General features: G+C 42.6%; 1 protein-coding gene across 1 annotated transcript in view; it reads left to right on the top strand.

Annotated features, from left to right (window-relative positions):
* Positions 1-19,177, top strand: part of CELSR1 (cadherin EGF LAG seven-pass G-type receptor 1) — a gene marked incomplete at both ends in the record, with an annotated part of 164,932 nt that overhangs the window by 130,882 nt on the left and 14,873 nt on the right. The window contains 10 exons of the mRNA XM_080623828.1: positions 882-1,065; positions 1,882-1,983; positions 3,708-3,802; positions 4,123-4,332; positions 6,880-7,063; positions 9,568-9,711; positions 10,918-11,119; positions 11,457-11,624; positions 14,030-14,156; positions 14,571-14,771. Coding sequence (XP_080479954.1) covers positions 882-1,065; positions 1,882-1,983; positions 3,708-3,802; positions 4,123-4,332; positions 6,880-7,063; positions 9,568-9,711; positions 10,918-11,119; positions 11,457-11,624; positions 14,030-14,156; positions 14,571-14,771 — 1,617 coding nt within the window. The remainder of the gene's footprint in view (positions 1-881; positions 1,066-1,881; positions 1,984-3,707; positions 3,803-4,122; positions 4,333-6,879; positions 7,064-9,567; positions 9,712-10,917; positions 11,120-11,456; positions 11,625-14,029; positions 14,157-14,570; positions 14,772-19,177) is intronic.

Here is a 19,177-nt window from a genome sequence, read left to right as displayed (position 1 = left end):
CAGCTCGGGCCAGCTGGGTGGAGCTCTGCTCTCTGCAATGGCCAGCAAAAGGCCTAGCAGCTGGAAGAGGTAAATGCAAAGCTAAATCATTTCCTCAGTGTCAGCTCTGTCAATTTTAAGAGGAATTTGCTGTGGACGGGCAGGGACAGGGGGGGACAGAGGAGGGGAGGCACTTCCCTCCCGAAGGTTTTACAAAGGACTTCTCACAATAGGTTTTACAACAGGATTGAATGACATCAGGGGAGCTGGTCCAGTGCAGACCGGCAGCAGTGAATCTGGCCCCGTACTCCCCTCTGAAATGCCAGCAGGACACACAGCAACTGTTGCGTTAAATTGAGTCAGCGGGGTGCCAGCACCACGCTCTTGTGTAATTGCGTAACGCCTCAGATCAAAAGCATTTACAGATGTGACTGGAATACGGGATCGTTGGTTCTTTCCACCCTGTACATGAAACACAAGTGGACGGTGCAAGAAGTTTCTGTACTGGCTTGCTCATGCCATATAAGAACAGAATTGCAAAGCACAGAAAACTGCAAGTCCTCCAAGAATACATTTGCTGGGCACTGGCAGCAAGTACACGAGGACTAACAGGGGCCTTTCACCCCGTCTGCCAGTGGTGGTCCAAACACCAGGTCTCTGCGGTACAGGGCAGCGCAGCCATCCCCCCACGCTCAGCTCTGCCTCTCTGCATTGCCTGGGTGAACACGACACACTTCCCACAGCTGATACGTTTGCTGTTTAATATTAATAACATTATTATCCCACTCTTGGTAAAATTAGCCCTTTTTATGATGCATGTGCCACTAGAGCAGGACTTCAGAAACACAAGCAATTTGGAATATAAGTCAAATACCTTGTGTCTATCATTTTGGTTCTTCTAGGCAAATTACTACAAGCCGCAAAGCAGTGACACCTGCTACCCCTGCGACTGCTTCCCATCTGGATCCTACACACGTGCCTGTGACATGGAGACGGGACAGTGTCCCTGTAAACCCGGTGTCATCGGGCGGCAGTGCAACCGCTGTGACAACCCTTTTGCTGAAGTTACCACGAAGGGCTGTGAAGGTACCTCCTGTGCAGCCAGCGCTGCCGACAGTGGGGCTGTAGTTAACTGTTAGGATCAGAGCTGCTAGCAGCGGGCAGGGGAGGGGTGCGCTGTGGTGGGAATGCAGCTTCACCCAGGGGCGCATGTGAGCCCAGTGGAGTGTTTCCAGCAGGGACAGTGGGAGCTGCAGCAGCCTAAACATGCACCTCTCTCCTAAGTCTGTGCCAGTATGACTCATGGGGGCTGGGGAAAAAGAAGAAAGCTCGTATTTCTTTAATTTTCATCAAACTGGAATAAAGCAAGCTTATCCCAATTTTATTTGAAACGTGAGCTCCTTGCCAGTGCAGCATTGTATTGCTGTGCTGCTGCTGAAGAGGTGAGAGAGAACCCTCACACCTACTGCCCACCAAGGCTCTGTCGTGCGCCTGGTGCCCTCTGCCTTTCTTTCCTGTCTTGCCCGTCCTGCTTTTCCTCTCACCCACCCACCCGCCCTCCTCCTGTGGTCAGCACAAAGCTTCTGCAGCAGCCATCTCACCACAGTGTGTGGGTGAAAAGAAGGAGAAAAGTTTTCCCACAGCAAAGGAGCAGGCAGAGATAGGCAGAGCCAAAATCTAGAACCCCGTAATCATCCTGGGCTCTCCTCTGCCTGTACCTGTCTGCCCACGCTGCTGGATAAGGAGCCACTGACGGGTTGCAGCTTGGAAGGCAGTGCAGAGGACAGGTATCCTGACAGGGCTTGGAAATTACAGGAAGGTCCTTTAGGCAGGTTGAAATATCTTCTCATTGTGGTTTTTATCTTGTCAGCAAAATTGCATGGTTTCTTTTTCTGCTTTCAGTAATTTATAATGGCTGTCCCAAAGCTTTCGAGGCTGGTATTTGGTGGCCACAGACCAAGTTTGGCCAGCCAGCCGCTGTGCCATGTCCTAAAGGATCAGTGGGTAAGTTCCCTGGCTAAAACATTAACCACTTTATCTACATACCTGTTTGAGGGGGAAAGAAAAGAGTGAAAAAATGTCTACATAGGGAATGGCATTAATTCATCGGGTCTGGAGATGACAGCATTGCTCGTGCATATTGCAAGCAAACAAGTCTAGCTAGCTGAAACTAAAGAAATGTTAAAATACATTTGAAAAAAGTAGCAGTAAATAAATACAAAAGTGCAGCAGATAAACACATGTAAAGAACAGAAAATCTGTATTTTCAAAAACCCAGTGCAATTTTCTGTTTGTCAAGCAACTCTTACACGTAACTTTTAGCTTCTGTCAACATGTACAAGTTCTTTGGTGATACAGCTCCTCTGAGCAAAGATAAAATGAGGAGAATCCTTTATGCAATGATTGCTTTACTAGCGTTGCAGCCTAATAAAGCTTAAGAGTTACAGCAGAACTTGTGTTTTTCCACCCAACATCTTTTCTCCAACCCATAAGTCAGGCGGCTGAAAAACACCTTTCGTAAAGCACGTGAGCTGTCTTGTTTTGTACAGCGAGCAAATGACAACCTGTTCTGTGTGCTCCTGAAAACATTTATCACATTTTGAAATTGGGACTATCTTTTCTGAAGGTTGTTCTGTGGGAAGTGAAACCTCTGTCTCAGATCTGAGCCTGCTGAATCTCTGCTGAAAGTGCTCCTCAGGCTCAATGAGTTATAGGTGATTATGTGACTTCCCAAAATATCACTGTCAGGAAGTCAGTGTGTGGTCAACCAAGCTCCTGTTCTGAGAATTTTAGGAGATAGAACTGATTATTACTTTCTGTAAGTAAAGATTATTCACATTATGAAACAATATAAAGTTGAATTAAAATAAGTTTGCTGCACTGTTCTTGTGGTTGACCCCAGTGTCTCTTCTAGCAAATAGGCAAGCAGGCAAGGGTACTCGGAGAAATTGCTCACTTAAAGTGAATTTTACAGAACACTCAAAAAAAGTAAGCTTTATAATAATGAATATTCAGACAAAGAATCTGAGGCTTACTTGTATTCACCTAATCATGGAAGAGAAATAATATAATTAGGTATTATTCAGTTAATTATAATTCTTCTTTAGATATTAGTAATTAAATGGCTTAGACACAATCTAAATTTTGAATGGGATAATTTGCAATTCCCTGTGAAGGCTCTGCAGCCAAGAGTCACATTTAAAAGTGATTTGACAAATAGTATTAAACAATAGGCTAAATTAAACAGTAAGCTGCTCACAGACCATTCACAATTGGCAAAAGGCAATTATACATGTTGGCTGGAGTGTTTACAGCATGCAGCGTGCGGATGTGCTAGCATGTTTTGACTTGAATACAGCATTTGTCCGGGAGGTCTTCCTATATGGGCTGTTGCACAGAAATCTGAGCAGGGATATGTATTCAGAAGTACTGAGGAAGTACACAGTCTTGCTCAGATTTATTATAAATACATTGCTGAATACATTTGAGAACGTTAGGGCAGCAAGACTGAGAGCGGTTGGGCAGATCTTGAAGCTTGCCATAACCTTTCTTTAAAGCCTGAGGAAAACTTCATGAAGATTCAGACAGGAATTCCCGGTTTGGAAGGTGGTATATGTGCATAGCTCTAAGAAACTTGAAAATGTGGGAAATCTGAAAGATCAGGATATTTAAGATTTACTCAGCACAATTCAGAACATTATTTACCATTAATGCTCTGTTTCTTCTAGGAAACGCAGTTCGCCATTGTAACATTGAGAAGGGCTGGCTGCCTCCTGAGCTTTTCAACTGTACCACCAGCACTTTCGTGGATCTAAAAATCATGGTAAGCTGTGTTTTCTCAGTTTTGCCTTTATTTTGTAAATGTTCATCAATGCAGACTCCAGTTTAATATCTCTGCACTCCATCTATTGACCGAGTCCTTGACCCTCCTCATTTCCCATCAGGATCCTTGTGCTTTTCTAGCTCTCAGTTACACTTTCCGTTGAGTTGTCCTGTCAACCCTTTCTCTAGACAAACACCATTTTGATCAGACAACTCGTTTGTGCCAAAAATCACTAAATGATGATTGTCTTCGTAACTAGAATGAAAAAAAGAACCCCAACCCATCATTGTCTTTTTTCTTCCTTCTTGTCTCTGATTCAGAATGAGAAGTTACACCACAATGAGACCAAATTGGATGGAGGCAAAACCATACGGATTGTGAGAGTGCTGCAGAATGCCACCAAACACACGCACAGCTTGCATGGCAACGATGTGAGAACAGCTTACCAGATGATGATCCGGGTCCTCCGGTATGAGAGCCAGCAGCAAGGCTTTGACTTGGCAGCCACAAGAGACGTGGAATTCAATGAGGTAAGAAATACTGTGTACTGTGCTAAGCCTTTATAGTTCCCCTTTAAAGTTTTATGGCAGTGGATAATTAAATTTGTCATTGACCAGGGTGGAGCAAATATCATGTAATTGCTTAATCTGTTTCACAAATGAGTCAGGCTTCTCAGTTTAGAATGGAAAGTTGGTTATCGCAGTAATAGCCAAAAGCAAAATTCCCCAAATGAAAATAATCAGATTGATGCGTTATTCCTGGATAAAATAGCTTTGTGTATCATGTTCAGGTCTGTTGGGAAACCTACCTGATTTGATCATTTTCATTTAAATGTGCAGTGAGCTAACTCTGAGCCAGTTACTGACTCTGAAAGTTTCTTAGAACTCAGTGTGGAAACAATTGAGTGATGTTTATTAAAGACTTGGTACATTGAAAGACATGCTTGCCATATTGATATTTTAAGTAATTCAGGCACATACCAGAGGGCTTCTGCTAGTTAGAGTATTCATGGAAGATCCAGTTATTACCAAAGACCTGGCCAGGTCTAGAGAACAAGATGTAGAAGCTGTAGAACCTTCCCTGTCCGGGGGAAACACATAGTTGTGGTGGAAAAATGTGAAATGTGGAAGATGTTGGGAGTTTTCTGTGGTCTGAAAATGTGAAATTGGATGATCCATATCAGGCTTGTATTGCTGTCTTCATTGCCAGGTGTACTGCAGGGCACTGCTGTCCGTGCTTGCCAATACTATTTCCAAGATCCCAACCATGGCACAGCACAGAGTCCAAGCTAGAACATCCTTCTGGACATGTGCCAGCAGAGCCAGGAGCTTAGGGTTGCTGGAACGACCCTCCATGGGCCAAGAGTGTCCTTTGTGCTGGGTAGAAATGATCTGGCTCCCTTTGAAGGCGAGCTACACCCTGCTTACTGCTCACAGTACTCCAGGAGGACCAGCCAGGTCAGGCAGGCTTCGGGATGAACTTGAAGACCTTGTGCAAGGCCAGGCTGCACAAAAACATCCCAGGGGAGGTGGGAGCAGGAGGAAATGTAGCTAAGACAATCCTTCAGGCTGTACAGTCAACAGAGAGTGGAGAGCTTCTGAAGCATTTAATGTTTTAGGTGCACCAGGTTTTAAGAGATTCAGTTTTTCCTTTCCTATGGAGACACTGTGCTGAGAAACTTGACCTGTGGGCTGCAGAGTGAATGAATTCCCCCGTTTACATCTTGAGAAGGAACTTCCTTTTTAGCATGTTTTGTTAAGTAAAAATAAGAACAATAAGCAAATAAAAATGGTTTGGAAACTTCTGCTTTAATTTATTATTCTCTGTGCTTGGCACTGAAACTCCTACAGGCGCTGTTTTCAAGAACTCCCTAAATATTTTTAGGATAGGTCAGGAATTTGAAAACTAATCAGTAAAGCTCATGAGAAAAAGGAGGGAACATCCCAGGCTGAGGGAGCATGAGGGGAGAAGGATTTATTATTTTTTTTTTAATAGTCTCAAGGAGAAGTCTGAAAAATAGATAATAAAAAGCATATAAATAACATTCACAAACACTGAGGAAGCCTGGTACCAAGTACAGCATGTGCCTTGTGCGTTCCTGGGGAGCCATGTTGTGCTTCTCGCCCTAGAGAAAGGCAGTCGTACTGGCAACCTCTTTTACCTCAGATTTATGCTTGCAACCTCAGACAGTACCTAGAGAATACAGCATCTTCCCTGTCTGCTTCTAAATGAAGCCTAAGTATTTGCCTTGGCTGTTTTAGAGCTTGAGCGGATTAATTCCTACCATCATTTATGCAAATCTCACCTTAGTTAGGAATTAGGTTTTGACATATCCATGTAGTTCATATGTTCACCAAGATTAAGAACTTCTCAGCACCTTTCCCATTTAAGCCATTGAACACTCTCTTTTGGGGTCTGCTGCCATTCAGCCTCAGGCTCCCTTTGCATATTTTTTTAAGAAAAGGCAGAAGGGGCAGGTCCTCAGCTAGAACTTTTTAACACCACTTGTAAGCAGCATAAAAGTGTATTTTCAAGTTTGTATATGCAAGCTAATATTCGTTCTTGTCATTCTTCACCATGTGAGTTGTTCTGGTTACCCAGGAATCAACAAAACTGAAAAATAAGATAATCAAAACAAAAGAGAAAGCTGTATTGCTATTTATGGCTTTCTTTCGATTTTTATCATATGACTTTTTTTCTCTGGGGGAGTTCTTCAGTGTACGTACCAAGCACTCTGCTTTCCTTGTCTCTCTCAGAGACAAAGAAAACATGGTTAGGTTTTCCTTCTGTATTTTCTTGCTAGGTGTCCTGTCACAAAGGGGAAAGAAATTAGGCAGTTCCCTTACAGCTTCCAATTTTGGCTTACTTTGCTCATAAAAAGTTTGGAGGTATTTGCTTTATGTAACAAAAAAAAAACCTCGGGGTGAGTAACTGGTGTGCATAGTTTCATATGGCTGTATTAAAGTATTTCATTGTACACTCACCTGAGGCCATAATGCCAATCATTTTCCATATTCCTCACTTGAAACCCAGTGCTCTGTTTGCTGCATAGTTTAGGCTTGTGCTTTGTTTCTCAGAATATTATCAAAGTGGGCAGTGCTCTACTGGACCCCAGCAACAAGGAGCACTGGGAGCAAATTCAGCGAACGGAGGGTGGCACCGCTCACTTGCTCAGGCACTATGAGGAATACTTCAACAACGTGGCCCAGAACATGAAGAAAACCTACATGAGACCTTTTGTCATTGTTACCCCTAACATCAGTGAGTATCTGTGTTGAAAACTGCCGTTTTGTGTTAGAGCTTTAAAAATGTACTGGGTAGAGGTGCTAGCTGTTTGTTTTAGTAGTGCCCACTCAGTGCATTCATTTCAAGTCAATTGAGCCTTGATCTGTATCTCTCAGTTGCCGTGGGGGCCTCCTGGGAGGTGCCTGATCTGTTTTCACTCTGGCCAGTGCCACTGCTCCCTTGTGGCATTTCTTTGCAGCCAAGGTAGTGTACAGATGATGGGAAGGACAAAGTTCATAAGGAAAGGTAATGCCTTTTGAGACGACCTGGTATAGCTGAACACAGTAAGTCATGGTTTTGAAAGAATCACACCACCACCACCTGAAGAATTACTGCAGTACACACAAAACCAAAAAGAACCCTACTATTGATCGTATACCTCTGATTTTCACATGCCTTCCTAGGCTGGAACCTCTCCCAAAAATCAAATTCTATAGTAATTCCAGCCTTGCAAAACCCATCATTAGAGCAAGATCCTTGGGGCCCAAAATATCCAGAATGGTTCAAAATTGGGAAAGAAACATCAGATGTACCAGGACACCTTTCCCACCTATCACAGTCAGTGATCCCCCAATAACCAAAATAGCAGCTTCTGTGCTTGCAGGGTTGTGAAACACTTCACAGATGTCCCCGTGGTACACGTTCGGGTGCAGCACAGCAACCGTAGCCTGGTCTGCCTCTTTGCCCATTTTCTCCCTGCCCTCTCTGTTTCATTTTCTCCCCAGGTACCAACAGTCTGAGCTGAACAAGTAGTGGTGATAGTCCTGCTCTGAGCAGGAGGTCAGACCTTCAGAGGTCTCTCCGAAGCAGCATAGCTTTATAGTTTATATAATTTTTCCTTAAGAGGTTGTCTAAATTACTATCAGCCTGAACTTGTATTTAGCTTTTCAACCTGCAGCTTTTATTTCAGATCTAAAGTAGGGCTTATGTGCCCAAAAGCTTGTCTTATTTTCCCAACTACACCCATTAATACAGGAAGTGAATTTAGGTTTGCCTACTACTTGTCCTGAGAGTGCTTCGCTTGCACAGTCACAAGGGCATAGAAAGCAAAGGCATGAGACAATCACACTACGGACTTCATAATATCCTGCATCAGCTCCAGGGGCGTCGGATAATGGTTAAACTAAGCCAAACTGAAACAGTTTGGTTTCTTTTTAATAAATCAAACCTGCAGTATTTCCTTTTGATTCAGGACTGTCAAGACCAAAATATTTTTATCTATCTTCACACTCAGAAGAGGTCATGCTCAGCATTTTAACCAACCTGAGCTGAGATGAAAACAAAAATCAGGATTTCTCACAGGTTATGAATCATTATTTTTTCCACCAGCTTTTTCTGGGTAAAAAGGCATTATCCTGGGAGAGGTGAGGCAGCTCTGACCTGAAAGGGGTCTGTTTTCTTTTGAACAGTTTTTCCAGGTGAACATGGTGTTACCAGAGTTTCCTAATGGCTCATCTGGGAGTTACTTAGAGACATGGGAATTTGCAGATCTTGGATATTTCTTCATATAGAAACTTGCAGCAGATCACAGCTTTTGGTGTAGGGTTACCCTCAGGACTTCCAGCTTTTCACTTTTATTAGAACATGTAAATTGGTGCTCAATGACTTCTCTTAAATGGGAAAGTTCAAGCCAACTCAGCTGCTTTTAAATATTTTGGCAGTTAGACAACAGGCAGAGCTGATGAGGTGAGCTAGAGAGGAATTGCTAGCGTGGAGAAAGGAGAACTGGAGGACTAAGTAGTCCCAGGTAAAATGCAGGTTATTACCTTTGCTTGGCTGACTGTGCAGTTTAACAGATACAGAAGTATATTTCTGAAGCAGCAGATTTAGCCCTCCCTAAAAGAAGCAAGTCTGAAATTGGAACACAAAGCATGCAGAGAAGCTCTGTGGCCAGAGAAAGGCCTTCGTGAAACCGGAGTCAGCTGCTGCTGGAGAAGTACAACAAAGTGATCTACCTCAAGATAGATATTAGGGAAAATTTCTTCACCACATGGGCTGTCAAGCACAGGGATAGGCTGCCCAGGGAAGTGGTGGAGTCACCATCCCTGAAGGTATTTAAAAGACATGTAGATGTGGCACTTAAGAACATGGTTTGGCGGTGGACTCAGCAGTGTTAGGTTAACAGTTAGACTTGATGATCTTAAAGTCTTTTCCAACCTAAACATTTCTATGGTTCTATGATTGTATATTTCTAATGTTTGCAGTAGTGTTTTCCCATAGGAGGTACTGTCTTGTGAATTCCTTTTGTCTGCAAAATAAATGTATAATTTGATAAATGTAATATAATGCTGGTACATAAGCTTTTAGTTGTCATTTAAGGTATTAATTGAGAAAAATTGCACTTTGTATTTTGGGGTTTAAATTTCTTCTCTGCGTTGTGCAGGCATTTTACATTTCAATCATGCTTCATTGTGTTGCAATATCCTATTTGAAAGCATTGAAGTTAGTTAGTTTTATGGGAAACACTTTTCTTCCCCCAGTTATTGCTGTTGACATCTTTGACAAGTCTAATTTCACGGGAGCTAGAATACCACGGTTTCACGAGATTAAAGAAGATTATCCGAGAGATCTGGAGTCATCTGTTGTCTTCCCTGATACTTTGTTCAGACCTTCAGACAGGAAAGGTAAAACCCTTTTGCTGCTGTTCAGAGGGCAATTCTGACTACCTCCTAAGGATCATGGTTGATCCTCGTGAAGCTAGAGTGGTACTTGGGTGAGAGCAGGTTGACCATCTGCACAAGCAGACACTATTTGGGGATGGAGCAGCTGTGCATACTTCGGAGGCATTTTGCCTGCCGGCAGCAGTGGGAACACGAGGGGCTGTGTAACTGGCTGTACCTGTCTGTCAGGTCTCGCTCACAGCCCCTCACACAGCCCTGTCAAAGTAGGAGAAATGCTCTGCCTCCGTTCCCACCAGGATAGGATGGGAAGCCCCCACCCACCCGAGCCTGCAGCCCCATAGCTGCGTCCCCTGGTCCCTGCAGAGATGGAGGGAAGCGGTGTGAGAGATGCAGAACCCAAATATGGGAGCAGACACATGTTGTCAGAACTAGACAACAAAGTCTTGAGCTGGGCAGGGAGATGGATGATGAGGGGAATACATGGAGAAGTGCCTGCTTCCCGGTGTCTTTGAAGTACCCTGACTTTGCTGAGAGAAACCACAAGTTACCTTGGACAAGGGAAGATAGAGTAACTCAAAGTGCAATAATTATACATGTATCATGGAAAAATATCCTCCAAATGAGGAAATAGTAACACTTTTGAAAATAACACATAATAATTAATAAGCTGATACAACTTTGTGGCTTTTTCCTTAGAAACAGGGCATCTGATTGTATGACTTGTATCTTTCCTATCAAGAAAAGGGGAATATGGATTTTAAGAGATACTGCCAAAACTGAAAGCTCATTATATGCAGAATTAGCAAAGAGAAATCCCATGTGACCAATTGGTGTGTTCATAACACTAGTTTTGCCATATATAAGGTATATGCAATTTAATAGCGTGCATTGTGTTTCAATTTTCTCCTTAAATCAAGCACAGAGTATTTATATACTTACAGATCTTCTAGCTTAGAAATTACTTATTTTCTAACTACAGTAAATGATTATTCGGGGTTCAATGTTTATTTGATATCAGCTATATAACTATGAAGTGTGCTAAAATGTTATTAAAAATAGCAAATCTAACATTAGAAGCATCCTCAGTTGTGTAAGCCTGGAGTTATAGCAACAGTAACAGCTCTGAATCTTCACAAAGCAAAATTACCAGTTTAAGTGGTAGCTGCAAGGCCGTGTTGAAAGAATTTAATATTTGTGTTAATTCCATAGCAGTGCCTACAATGAAGCCTTCAAATCAAAAATTACCCTCAAAGGGGAACGATGATGCGCTAAGCCCTGAGAGTGCTTTTGCAAAGAGAAAGAAGCGGCACCCAGTTGACTCAACACATCGTACTGTTGCCATGGTCATCATATACCGATCCCTGGGACACCTCCTGCCTGAAAACTATGATCCTGACCGAAGGAGCTTGCGGTAAACTTCAAACCTGTGTGTGAATTGTGCAGATCTCCTCTTCCACTTGCTCTGAGTGTGCAGGGGAGACAGAGCTGCTTTTATACAGACCAAATGTCATCTGCACTGCAGTTGTCACTGCAATATGGTCTCTTGTCCTCCTCTGGCATACTGTGTGAGAATAACTGTGTCAGTAGTGCCAGCAGCTTTTGGAAACACAGCTGTGTGGAAGGTTGGTGGTGCATCTACTTTGCTTTCTGAGTGGAAGCAAATGGAAATGTTTTATTTGCAGAATCTACCAAATCAGTGCTTTGCATTTGAATGTTTAGATCACTGTGCTACTTTTCTCCTTCTGCAGGTTGCCAAATCGCCCTATTATTAACACTCCTGTAGTGAGCACAGCTATTCACAGTGATGGGGAGCTTCCTCCCAACTTGGTGGAAAAGCCCATCATAGTGGAGTATGCCATGCTGGAAACGGAGGAAAGAACAAAGCCCGTCTGCGTCTTCTGGAATCACTCCATCACGTATGCCTCCTACTTGCTTTAGAGCTGTGCGTGGCAACTGTCTCAGTAGCAGACAAGCTCTGCACAGGAAGACAATTCTGGAGAAAACCCCTTTTTACTCATTCAGCTGGCACTGATTTCTGCTGGAATAGAGCCATGTAGTCATTTCAACCTAAGAAAGATTAAAATAATCATCATAACTCCTCAAACAAAGGATTAGCCATGTGGTTTTAGCAAGCACAGTGCCGTCATGTCTCTCTGCAGGGTTCATTTTCTCCCAGAAATAATAATTCTCACCATTTCCTTGTATTTGCTTATGATTTTTGCCCACAGATGTATATCTGGACAGGCATAGTCCAACTCCAGAGCCTGAATTGATGGCTCATCTGAGGTTCATAAGTCAGGATTCTCATTGCCCCATGCCCTCTTTTTAGGAGGGATCTACAGGAAGTGATTCAATTCCTGTTTTATTCCAGTGACTGGACAGGGTACATGGCAAGCAGGCACCCACCCTTGGTGCCCCAGCCAGGGCCAGTGCAAAAAGTTGCACACCCAAGTTTTCATGTTGGTAAAAGGGAGGACTGAGGTTTTGCAGATAAAATTATGTGGGTAAAGGTTATAAATTTTTGAATCTCAAATTTTTGAATCAAAAGTCATCCCAAAGACAGTTACACTGATAAGAAGCAGCTTACCTTTCATGTCATCAGCTTTTGTGCATGTGTTTTCATTTGGTTTAGTGAGGAATTTGAGAGAGAGGAAGTACCTTCTTTGGGTCCTTAGACTTCTTCCAGTTGTTAGGAAGAAATCATGCTACATAAGCAGAACTTAAGAAGGGGGGTTTTGGCTCTCTAGGAGGGAGGTGTGAGGGAGAAGATGAAATATTCTTATAATGGCTCACTTAGGTCTCTTGTATTCAGCCAAGTTAAAGATACAGATATATTTTTCTTGAAAATACGAGAAATGTTAAGGACTGTATATGCTCATAAGTGTTTTGTTTATGGCATTGTGCAAACAGCACAGTCCTGTTGGAGGTATTTCAAGGGTGTGGATAAAACATAAGAAAATGTGTTGAGAATCACTACATGCTCTGCATGTTATGATTTCACAATATTGTAGCTATTACATATATAATGCAATTTCCAACCATAAAGCCAGGTATATAGTGAGACAATGAGGTCGTCTGCTTAGGGTAAGAGGAAGAGCTGTAACTTGTTTCTTAGTAACGCAAAACTTCTAGTAAACCTGTGGAAAAATCCTTTAAAAGGCAATATCCTCTGCGGGAAATAGAGGAGCAACCTAACCTAGGAAATGTTTGCATCCTATTCAAAAGCTTCAGGAGATTATATCATTTAAGGGGTCGAAAAGGCAACAGAAATCTGTTTGCAGTAATAAACTGCTCCATTTGCCTGCATGTGAAGTAGTGTATTTGCTTGTATGTACAGATGATTCTGCCAATTATGAGGGAATGGCAAGTCCTTGTTCATAAATTTTTAAACATTGTATGGGCTTGAATAACTCATTAGCTCTCAAGTGATTCATCTATTAGCTATTTGCTGGCAACTTCAATGGCATTGTTGTGTGTATTACATCTTCCTAGAGCCACAGTTGAAAAGCAGCTCTTAAGCTGCAGGTAATGAAAGAGTTTTTAAGAAGTGAGTACTTTTCAAGAGAAAGTGATACTAAAACTGCTCAACAAATGTTTTATTGCTGAATTAAAAAGATGTCCTGTCATGTCTAATTACAAACTCTTTCAGTAACTACAAGACTATTTTTATTACTCCTTAACTTCAGAATAGAATAATTAATATTGATACAAAATAATTTCTGAAGCCACTGGGGTTAACCAAGGCTTCCAAAGGGAAGACTTTGTAAGAGAGCAGCTCCTCCCCAATAAAAGAGGTCTCCAAGTATGAAATATCATTCACTGGTTTTAACCTTTTCTTATGTACTTTTCAGAGGGACACTATAACGAAATCACATTATTGCTGAAACATATTTCACGTAAGAGCTCTACAAACAGTGTCTGGATATATGGAAACAGAGATGACCCAAACCCATGTATCTCTCTGTGCTTTTGTTATTTTTTGCTTTTTCGACAACCAGTTTGCTCTGTGCAATCACTTCCCCATATTGCTTGTGTGGTCACTGACCCAAAAGCAATCTTGAAATATTTTTAATTCAAGCCAGCTTGCTCTAAACCCACAAAGTTTGGCCAGCAAGGCCAGCTGTCGTGTCAGAAACCACTTCAGCTGAAAGCTTCTTAAGTTGATGATACTCTTTCAGGCAGGTGACAGCTATAAATATTTCTGTCTTGGTGCTTGCAGTTCTCTCTGGTTGTGGAGCAAGACCTGTCCCGAAGAGCGATAACAGCGGCAGGTGAGGGGAGGTCAGAGGATGGCTCTCAGAAATCCCTTTTCTCCACACAGGGTTGGTGGTTCAGGTGCCTGGTCCTCCAGAGGATGTGAGCTGTTTTCCAGAAACCAGAGCCATATCGCTTGCCAGTGCAACCACATAACCAGCTTTGCCGTCCTGATGGACATTTCAAAACGAGAGGTCAGTGATGTCAGGCTCAGGACTTTCGAGGGCTTTGGGTTTCAAGGGCTTATTTTTACAAAGGCTTTGGTTTTCAAGGGCTTTGATCCAGAGCTTGAGCTTTGAGTATGACTCAGAGCATTGTCAGTGGATTGATCCCATGTTGCAGTGTGTTGCCCCATGCCTGATAGCACCCATCATTCGGTGTGCTGAAAGGAGCTTCTTACCTGCTTGATGCACCCTCTGGGTGCTGCCCATACACACTCAACATGTAGAGTGATTTAGGAGGTGGCATCATCCACTTCTATTGCTCCTAAAGCAAATCTGTACATTGGCTTAGTAGTAATGAAAACATTAATATTCCAAGTAGTAAATTTTATTGTAGGAAAAAATAAGGAAAAAACTCACAGAATTCCTGTCAATCTCCTTCTTCAGAATGGGGAGGTGCTTCCTCTGAAGATCGTCACCTACACAACCGTATCCATCTCACTGGTGGCTTTGCTGATCACCTTCATACTGCTGGTCCTGATCCGCACACTACGTTCCAACTTGCACAGTATCCACAAAAACCTGGTGGCTGCCCTGTTCTTCTCTGAGCTCGTATTTCTCATTGGAATCAACCAGACTGAAAACCCAGTAAGAGTAACTCTGTGCTTATTGCTAGGATTGTACTGGGAGGAGAGGTTCATATTGCGACTTTTACCTGCCACTTGCCGGGTATGGGACAACTTACTACATCCAAGAATTAGTAGGAAACCTGTCAGTTTGCTTTGTGCTTTCTAGCCACAGTGATTGCTGGCTTCAGCCTATCATATCTCTTGCCAGAGCTTAGTGCAGGTGCCTCCAAGCATTGTGCATGTCAAGAAACACAAGCTATGAGCAGGTTGAGTATGAGATATACGCCACATATGAAGTGTGTATGTTCTGTACAAGGACCTCATTGCTATCTTAACTGTGTAGCATTATATCTAATGTGGCTGCTGATTCTTAGTAGCACCAGTCTCAAAAGTCATGGTTGCCATGCAGACAGGTAGGAGAAAAGCAGGCAAGAGTTCCAGCACTGCCAGGCTTTACAGTTGCCTGTACCAAGCAGGCTATAGACAGATGGGGGATCACATGCAATAAAAAGTATGTCCTTGACAGATACAAAAACTATTCAAATGTTATGTTAGGGATTACCTGAACACTCTGAAGAACATTTATCTTCTAAAAAGCCCTTACTGTACATGTTTAAGCTAAATTTTGAGAGGAAAGTACAATCTTGAGGTGAAAACACACAAACAAAGAGCCATGCTGATTCCACATTGTCCAAGCAGCAGAAATGAGGAAAATATGACTACATTCAATGAGCATCATCAGCATTAGGGTAATGGCACCATGGTGGCCTAACCATGCAGCCTCACTTGCTGGGTAACTTAAGCCTAAAGTGTCACCTGGATTCTAATACCCATTTGAGCTATAACATACATTTTAGAAAGTACCTGACCTTGGTGAATTTCAACTTGCAATAACTGAGTGCTGTCAAGACCTTTTCCCAGTAAATTTGAGAGACTTCTCATATAAAAATTGTGTTCCCAGGAAGCCCTCTATTTAATAGTATTTCATTTGGAAAACTAACTAAAATTAAGCTGCTCAAATTCTTCAATTTCCAAGAGTCAGGTTACTCTTTAGCTTTTATTTTTTCCTGGGCTTTCTTTCCCCCCTTTATCCTTTGCAAAATTGTGAATGCTAAACTGGATGAAGCTTTCCAGCTACTAGTGTCATGCCTGTTCCCATATTCTGATTCATCCCTGCGCCAGGAATTCTGTTCCCTTATCTGCTGCTATGTTGAGATCTTCTGCAGTGACCTCCGGGATATGGTCTCGCATCATGTGTGACCCATGTTGTCTTTGTTTCATAATATACAAGCTTGCATATTAATATGACACGGTTCAAATGAACTCACCTTGCCATCTGATTCACAGCACACCGTGTAACTTGACCTTTCTTGTGACTTCTTGAGCACACCACTCATTTTTCACTGCATTTCACTAGCAAGGAGTTCATACTTTTTCACTTCTCTGACATGAATACTGAGCAGCAAGCAACTAAGCCCACATCCCTGCAGAATCTTACCAAAAGTTATGCAGTAGATGATATTATATGCAGATATTTTGTAATATCACAAAGCACCAAGTAAAGGTTTGTAAGAGAAGGAAAACAGCTCATTACAGCAATACCACAAATAGTAATGGTTGTACTTGGTAAGATCGTTCTCTTTTTGCTCCTTCTCACTTTCATGCTTTGGGGCTCATGGTGTGATGATGTCTTGTACTATTACAAGGACTTAGTGAAACACCCCAAAGCTTTAACCCACTTAGAAAGATTTTTAAGTTACAAAACATATTTCATACAGCAGAAAGCCACTCCTTACATCCTACTCAGTCCATTTGAGAAGTTAGGAGGGCTGTAAGCCATGTCTGCTTGAGACAATTATTCATCTGTCTGTATGGAATGAGAGTTGTCTAACGAGTCATGCTCTGATGAACATAAAGAGGTAAAGAATGCTGGAGCACAAATAACGCTGCACTGCTTGGCACCCAGCCTGGCTTTTATGGGTTTCTGTAAATTAACAGTCACATTTCTGGGCGAGGTTTTAATCTTTCCCTGGACTATTGATAGAAAGTGATTTATTTTCTTTCTTTTTTCTTACCTGAAAAAGGTAATGTTCAGGGCAGCAGTCAACTCATATGCATGTGGGAGTAGGAGCAAAAAAAGCCCTGCTTACATAGAGGGAAGAAAGGTCTTTTATTCAGTGAGCAGCATTTTCTATAATGCTTGGTGTTACAATAAAGCTGTTGCAGTAAGTGAATCCAGAAAGTTGGCGGTCTTTCTATGATTCCTTTGCACAGCAAAGTTAAACAGGGAACCTTATGTTTCTGAGCATTATACCATGAAAAAACCCCACTAAAAAATCGTGCCAAATATGAAAGCAGGGTCAGTGCTGCATAGGAACAGAAGGTTCCAAAACACAATGCAGAACATTTTGAAACAAAAATTTAAATGGTTACACAAAGTGGTCTTAATTCAAGTTTATCAAGAGATCCTTGGCAAACCTTGGCAAACCATGAGATCCTTGGCAAAACCCTTTAGCTTTGCTTCTGAAAGGAGAAAGTTAATTGTGAGTCAATTCAGGTGTCAGATGCTTGTGGTCATTCCTGTTTTCATCCATCAAACTGTGCAGTTGGGAGGGAAGGCTGCTTAACAGATAGCACAGAAATGCAAGATTTCAGGGTAGCCATTTAGTCGCAAAGATGACTTCAGCTACCAGTTTGCTCACTGTAGTTGTTACTTCTAGTCACACTAAGGACCCTTGGTCTCTGGTTTCAGGACGTGCTTCACCTTTGCTCCTCTCAGCCTGGCAGAGCTGAGTGGTCCACTTTATTCTGCTGACTCAGGATAAAACCAAATCCAAGCCTGGATCTGGAAGCTCCAGATCCCCTTGTTCCTGGCCAAAGATGTGAACTGCCCAGCCAGCTCTAGCCTGCTTTCTGTTTGTCCTCATGACTTCTGTGCCTGACTACAAGTTGCACAGCTTCAAGAGGAGGGTAGAGATGAGCATTTCTTGACCCAGAATGTCTTACAGCCTGGTGCTTAGGGGGGTTTCTGCAGTGCATGAGAAGGGGGCTGACCTCCCTGCTTGAGCCAGAGAGATCCTAGAAACCACTCTCCCACTTCCTAGTCAAATACTCTGACACTGGGTAAAAGATTGATCTTCAGAGTAGGTGGTGATCTACTTCTGGCTGCATCATTTTAGTTCAATGATAATGACCAGCCATCCTCCACGACTTGTTGAAGTATAGATGTGCAAGGCCTTCAGTCTTTCATCAGTGAGGGGCAGAGCTGCAGGGACAAAAGAGATGGCCAAAACCTTGCCCCATGGATGCATCCATGCTTTTGCTTCCCAGTATTTCTTGGTTTTAAGAGAGTCCCAGAAAACAAGCTGTAGATGAAAAAGGCTTTTACAGACCTAAGACACAGACACAGGGACAAAATGGTCTGCTGGTCTTGGGTCAGATGGTAAGATTACATAACATTTTGCCTATTTTTGGGGCAGACGTTTCATTTAGCTGAAAAGAAAAATTCCTCAAAGAAAGGACTTTGGTTACAGTCTACAGATCACCCATTGCTCATGTTCAGCATGTTCACTTTTCTTGGGCTGAAAATTCATGGGTTTCTGTCCCCAGAAGAGAAGTTTTTTCTGAGCAAGGACTTTGTCAGGGGCTGGTCCTAAACTGAAAACCTAAGATCTTCTCTCAGCTCCCCTCCACCTTTGCCAAGCACAAGGAGAGTTTCTTTGTAGTTTTTTTATCTACTGATACCAGGCACAAAACGTGGTCTACTTGGAAACAAAACAAAATTGTACCAAAATAGCACACTTCCTCAGAAAGAAATATTTCTCTCTGGAAAGTATGAGGTAGCAGAAAAACCCTTAGGATGGCTCACGATGTGAAAATGGGAGACACCGAGTCAGTGCAGGGTTGAGGGTAGCTGTTCTTTGGGAGCAATGTATTGGCTTTGCAGTGAGACCAATTTAGCTGATGCAGTTAAACATGCTGTGGCTGAATTCAGTGCAGTGGCATTATGCAGGCAAGACTCGTACACGAGGCAGGGCAGAGGGTCTGCAGCCTTCATAGGAGCATCCTCACCTCCTGCTCTGAACCGGGGGCTCTGCCAGCCCTGCCCCTCCTGCAAGCAGAAGGAATTCAGTCAGAATAACCAAAATCCTCTCTTCTACAGCAAATACACAGAGAAATTAGCCACAGAATGTGGAGGGCAAGGCCAGCGACCACAAGCATGATGGGTTGATAAGGTAGAGCTGAACCAGACACAGAACAGGCCACATAGTTTAAACAAAATAAATAAATAAAGTTTTCACAACATGAACAGCTTTTCTGAAACTGAGAAACTTCATTAATGGCAGTGTATTTGTTCTGCCGGTGACTCACCGGGTTGTGATTCAGAAAAGTAACTCTAATAGTGCTGCACTTTCTCTTCTGCAG

Source organism: Psittacula echo, assembly GCF_963264785.1.
Source record: "Psittacula echo genome assembly, chromosome: 1".
Taxonomy (NCBI): domain Eukaryota; kingdom Metazoa; phylum Chordata; class Aves; order Psittaciformes; family Psittacidae; genus Psittacula; species Psittacula echo.
This window is presented reverse-complemented; position numbering and strand designations above follow the sequence as displayed.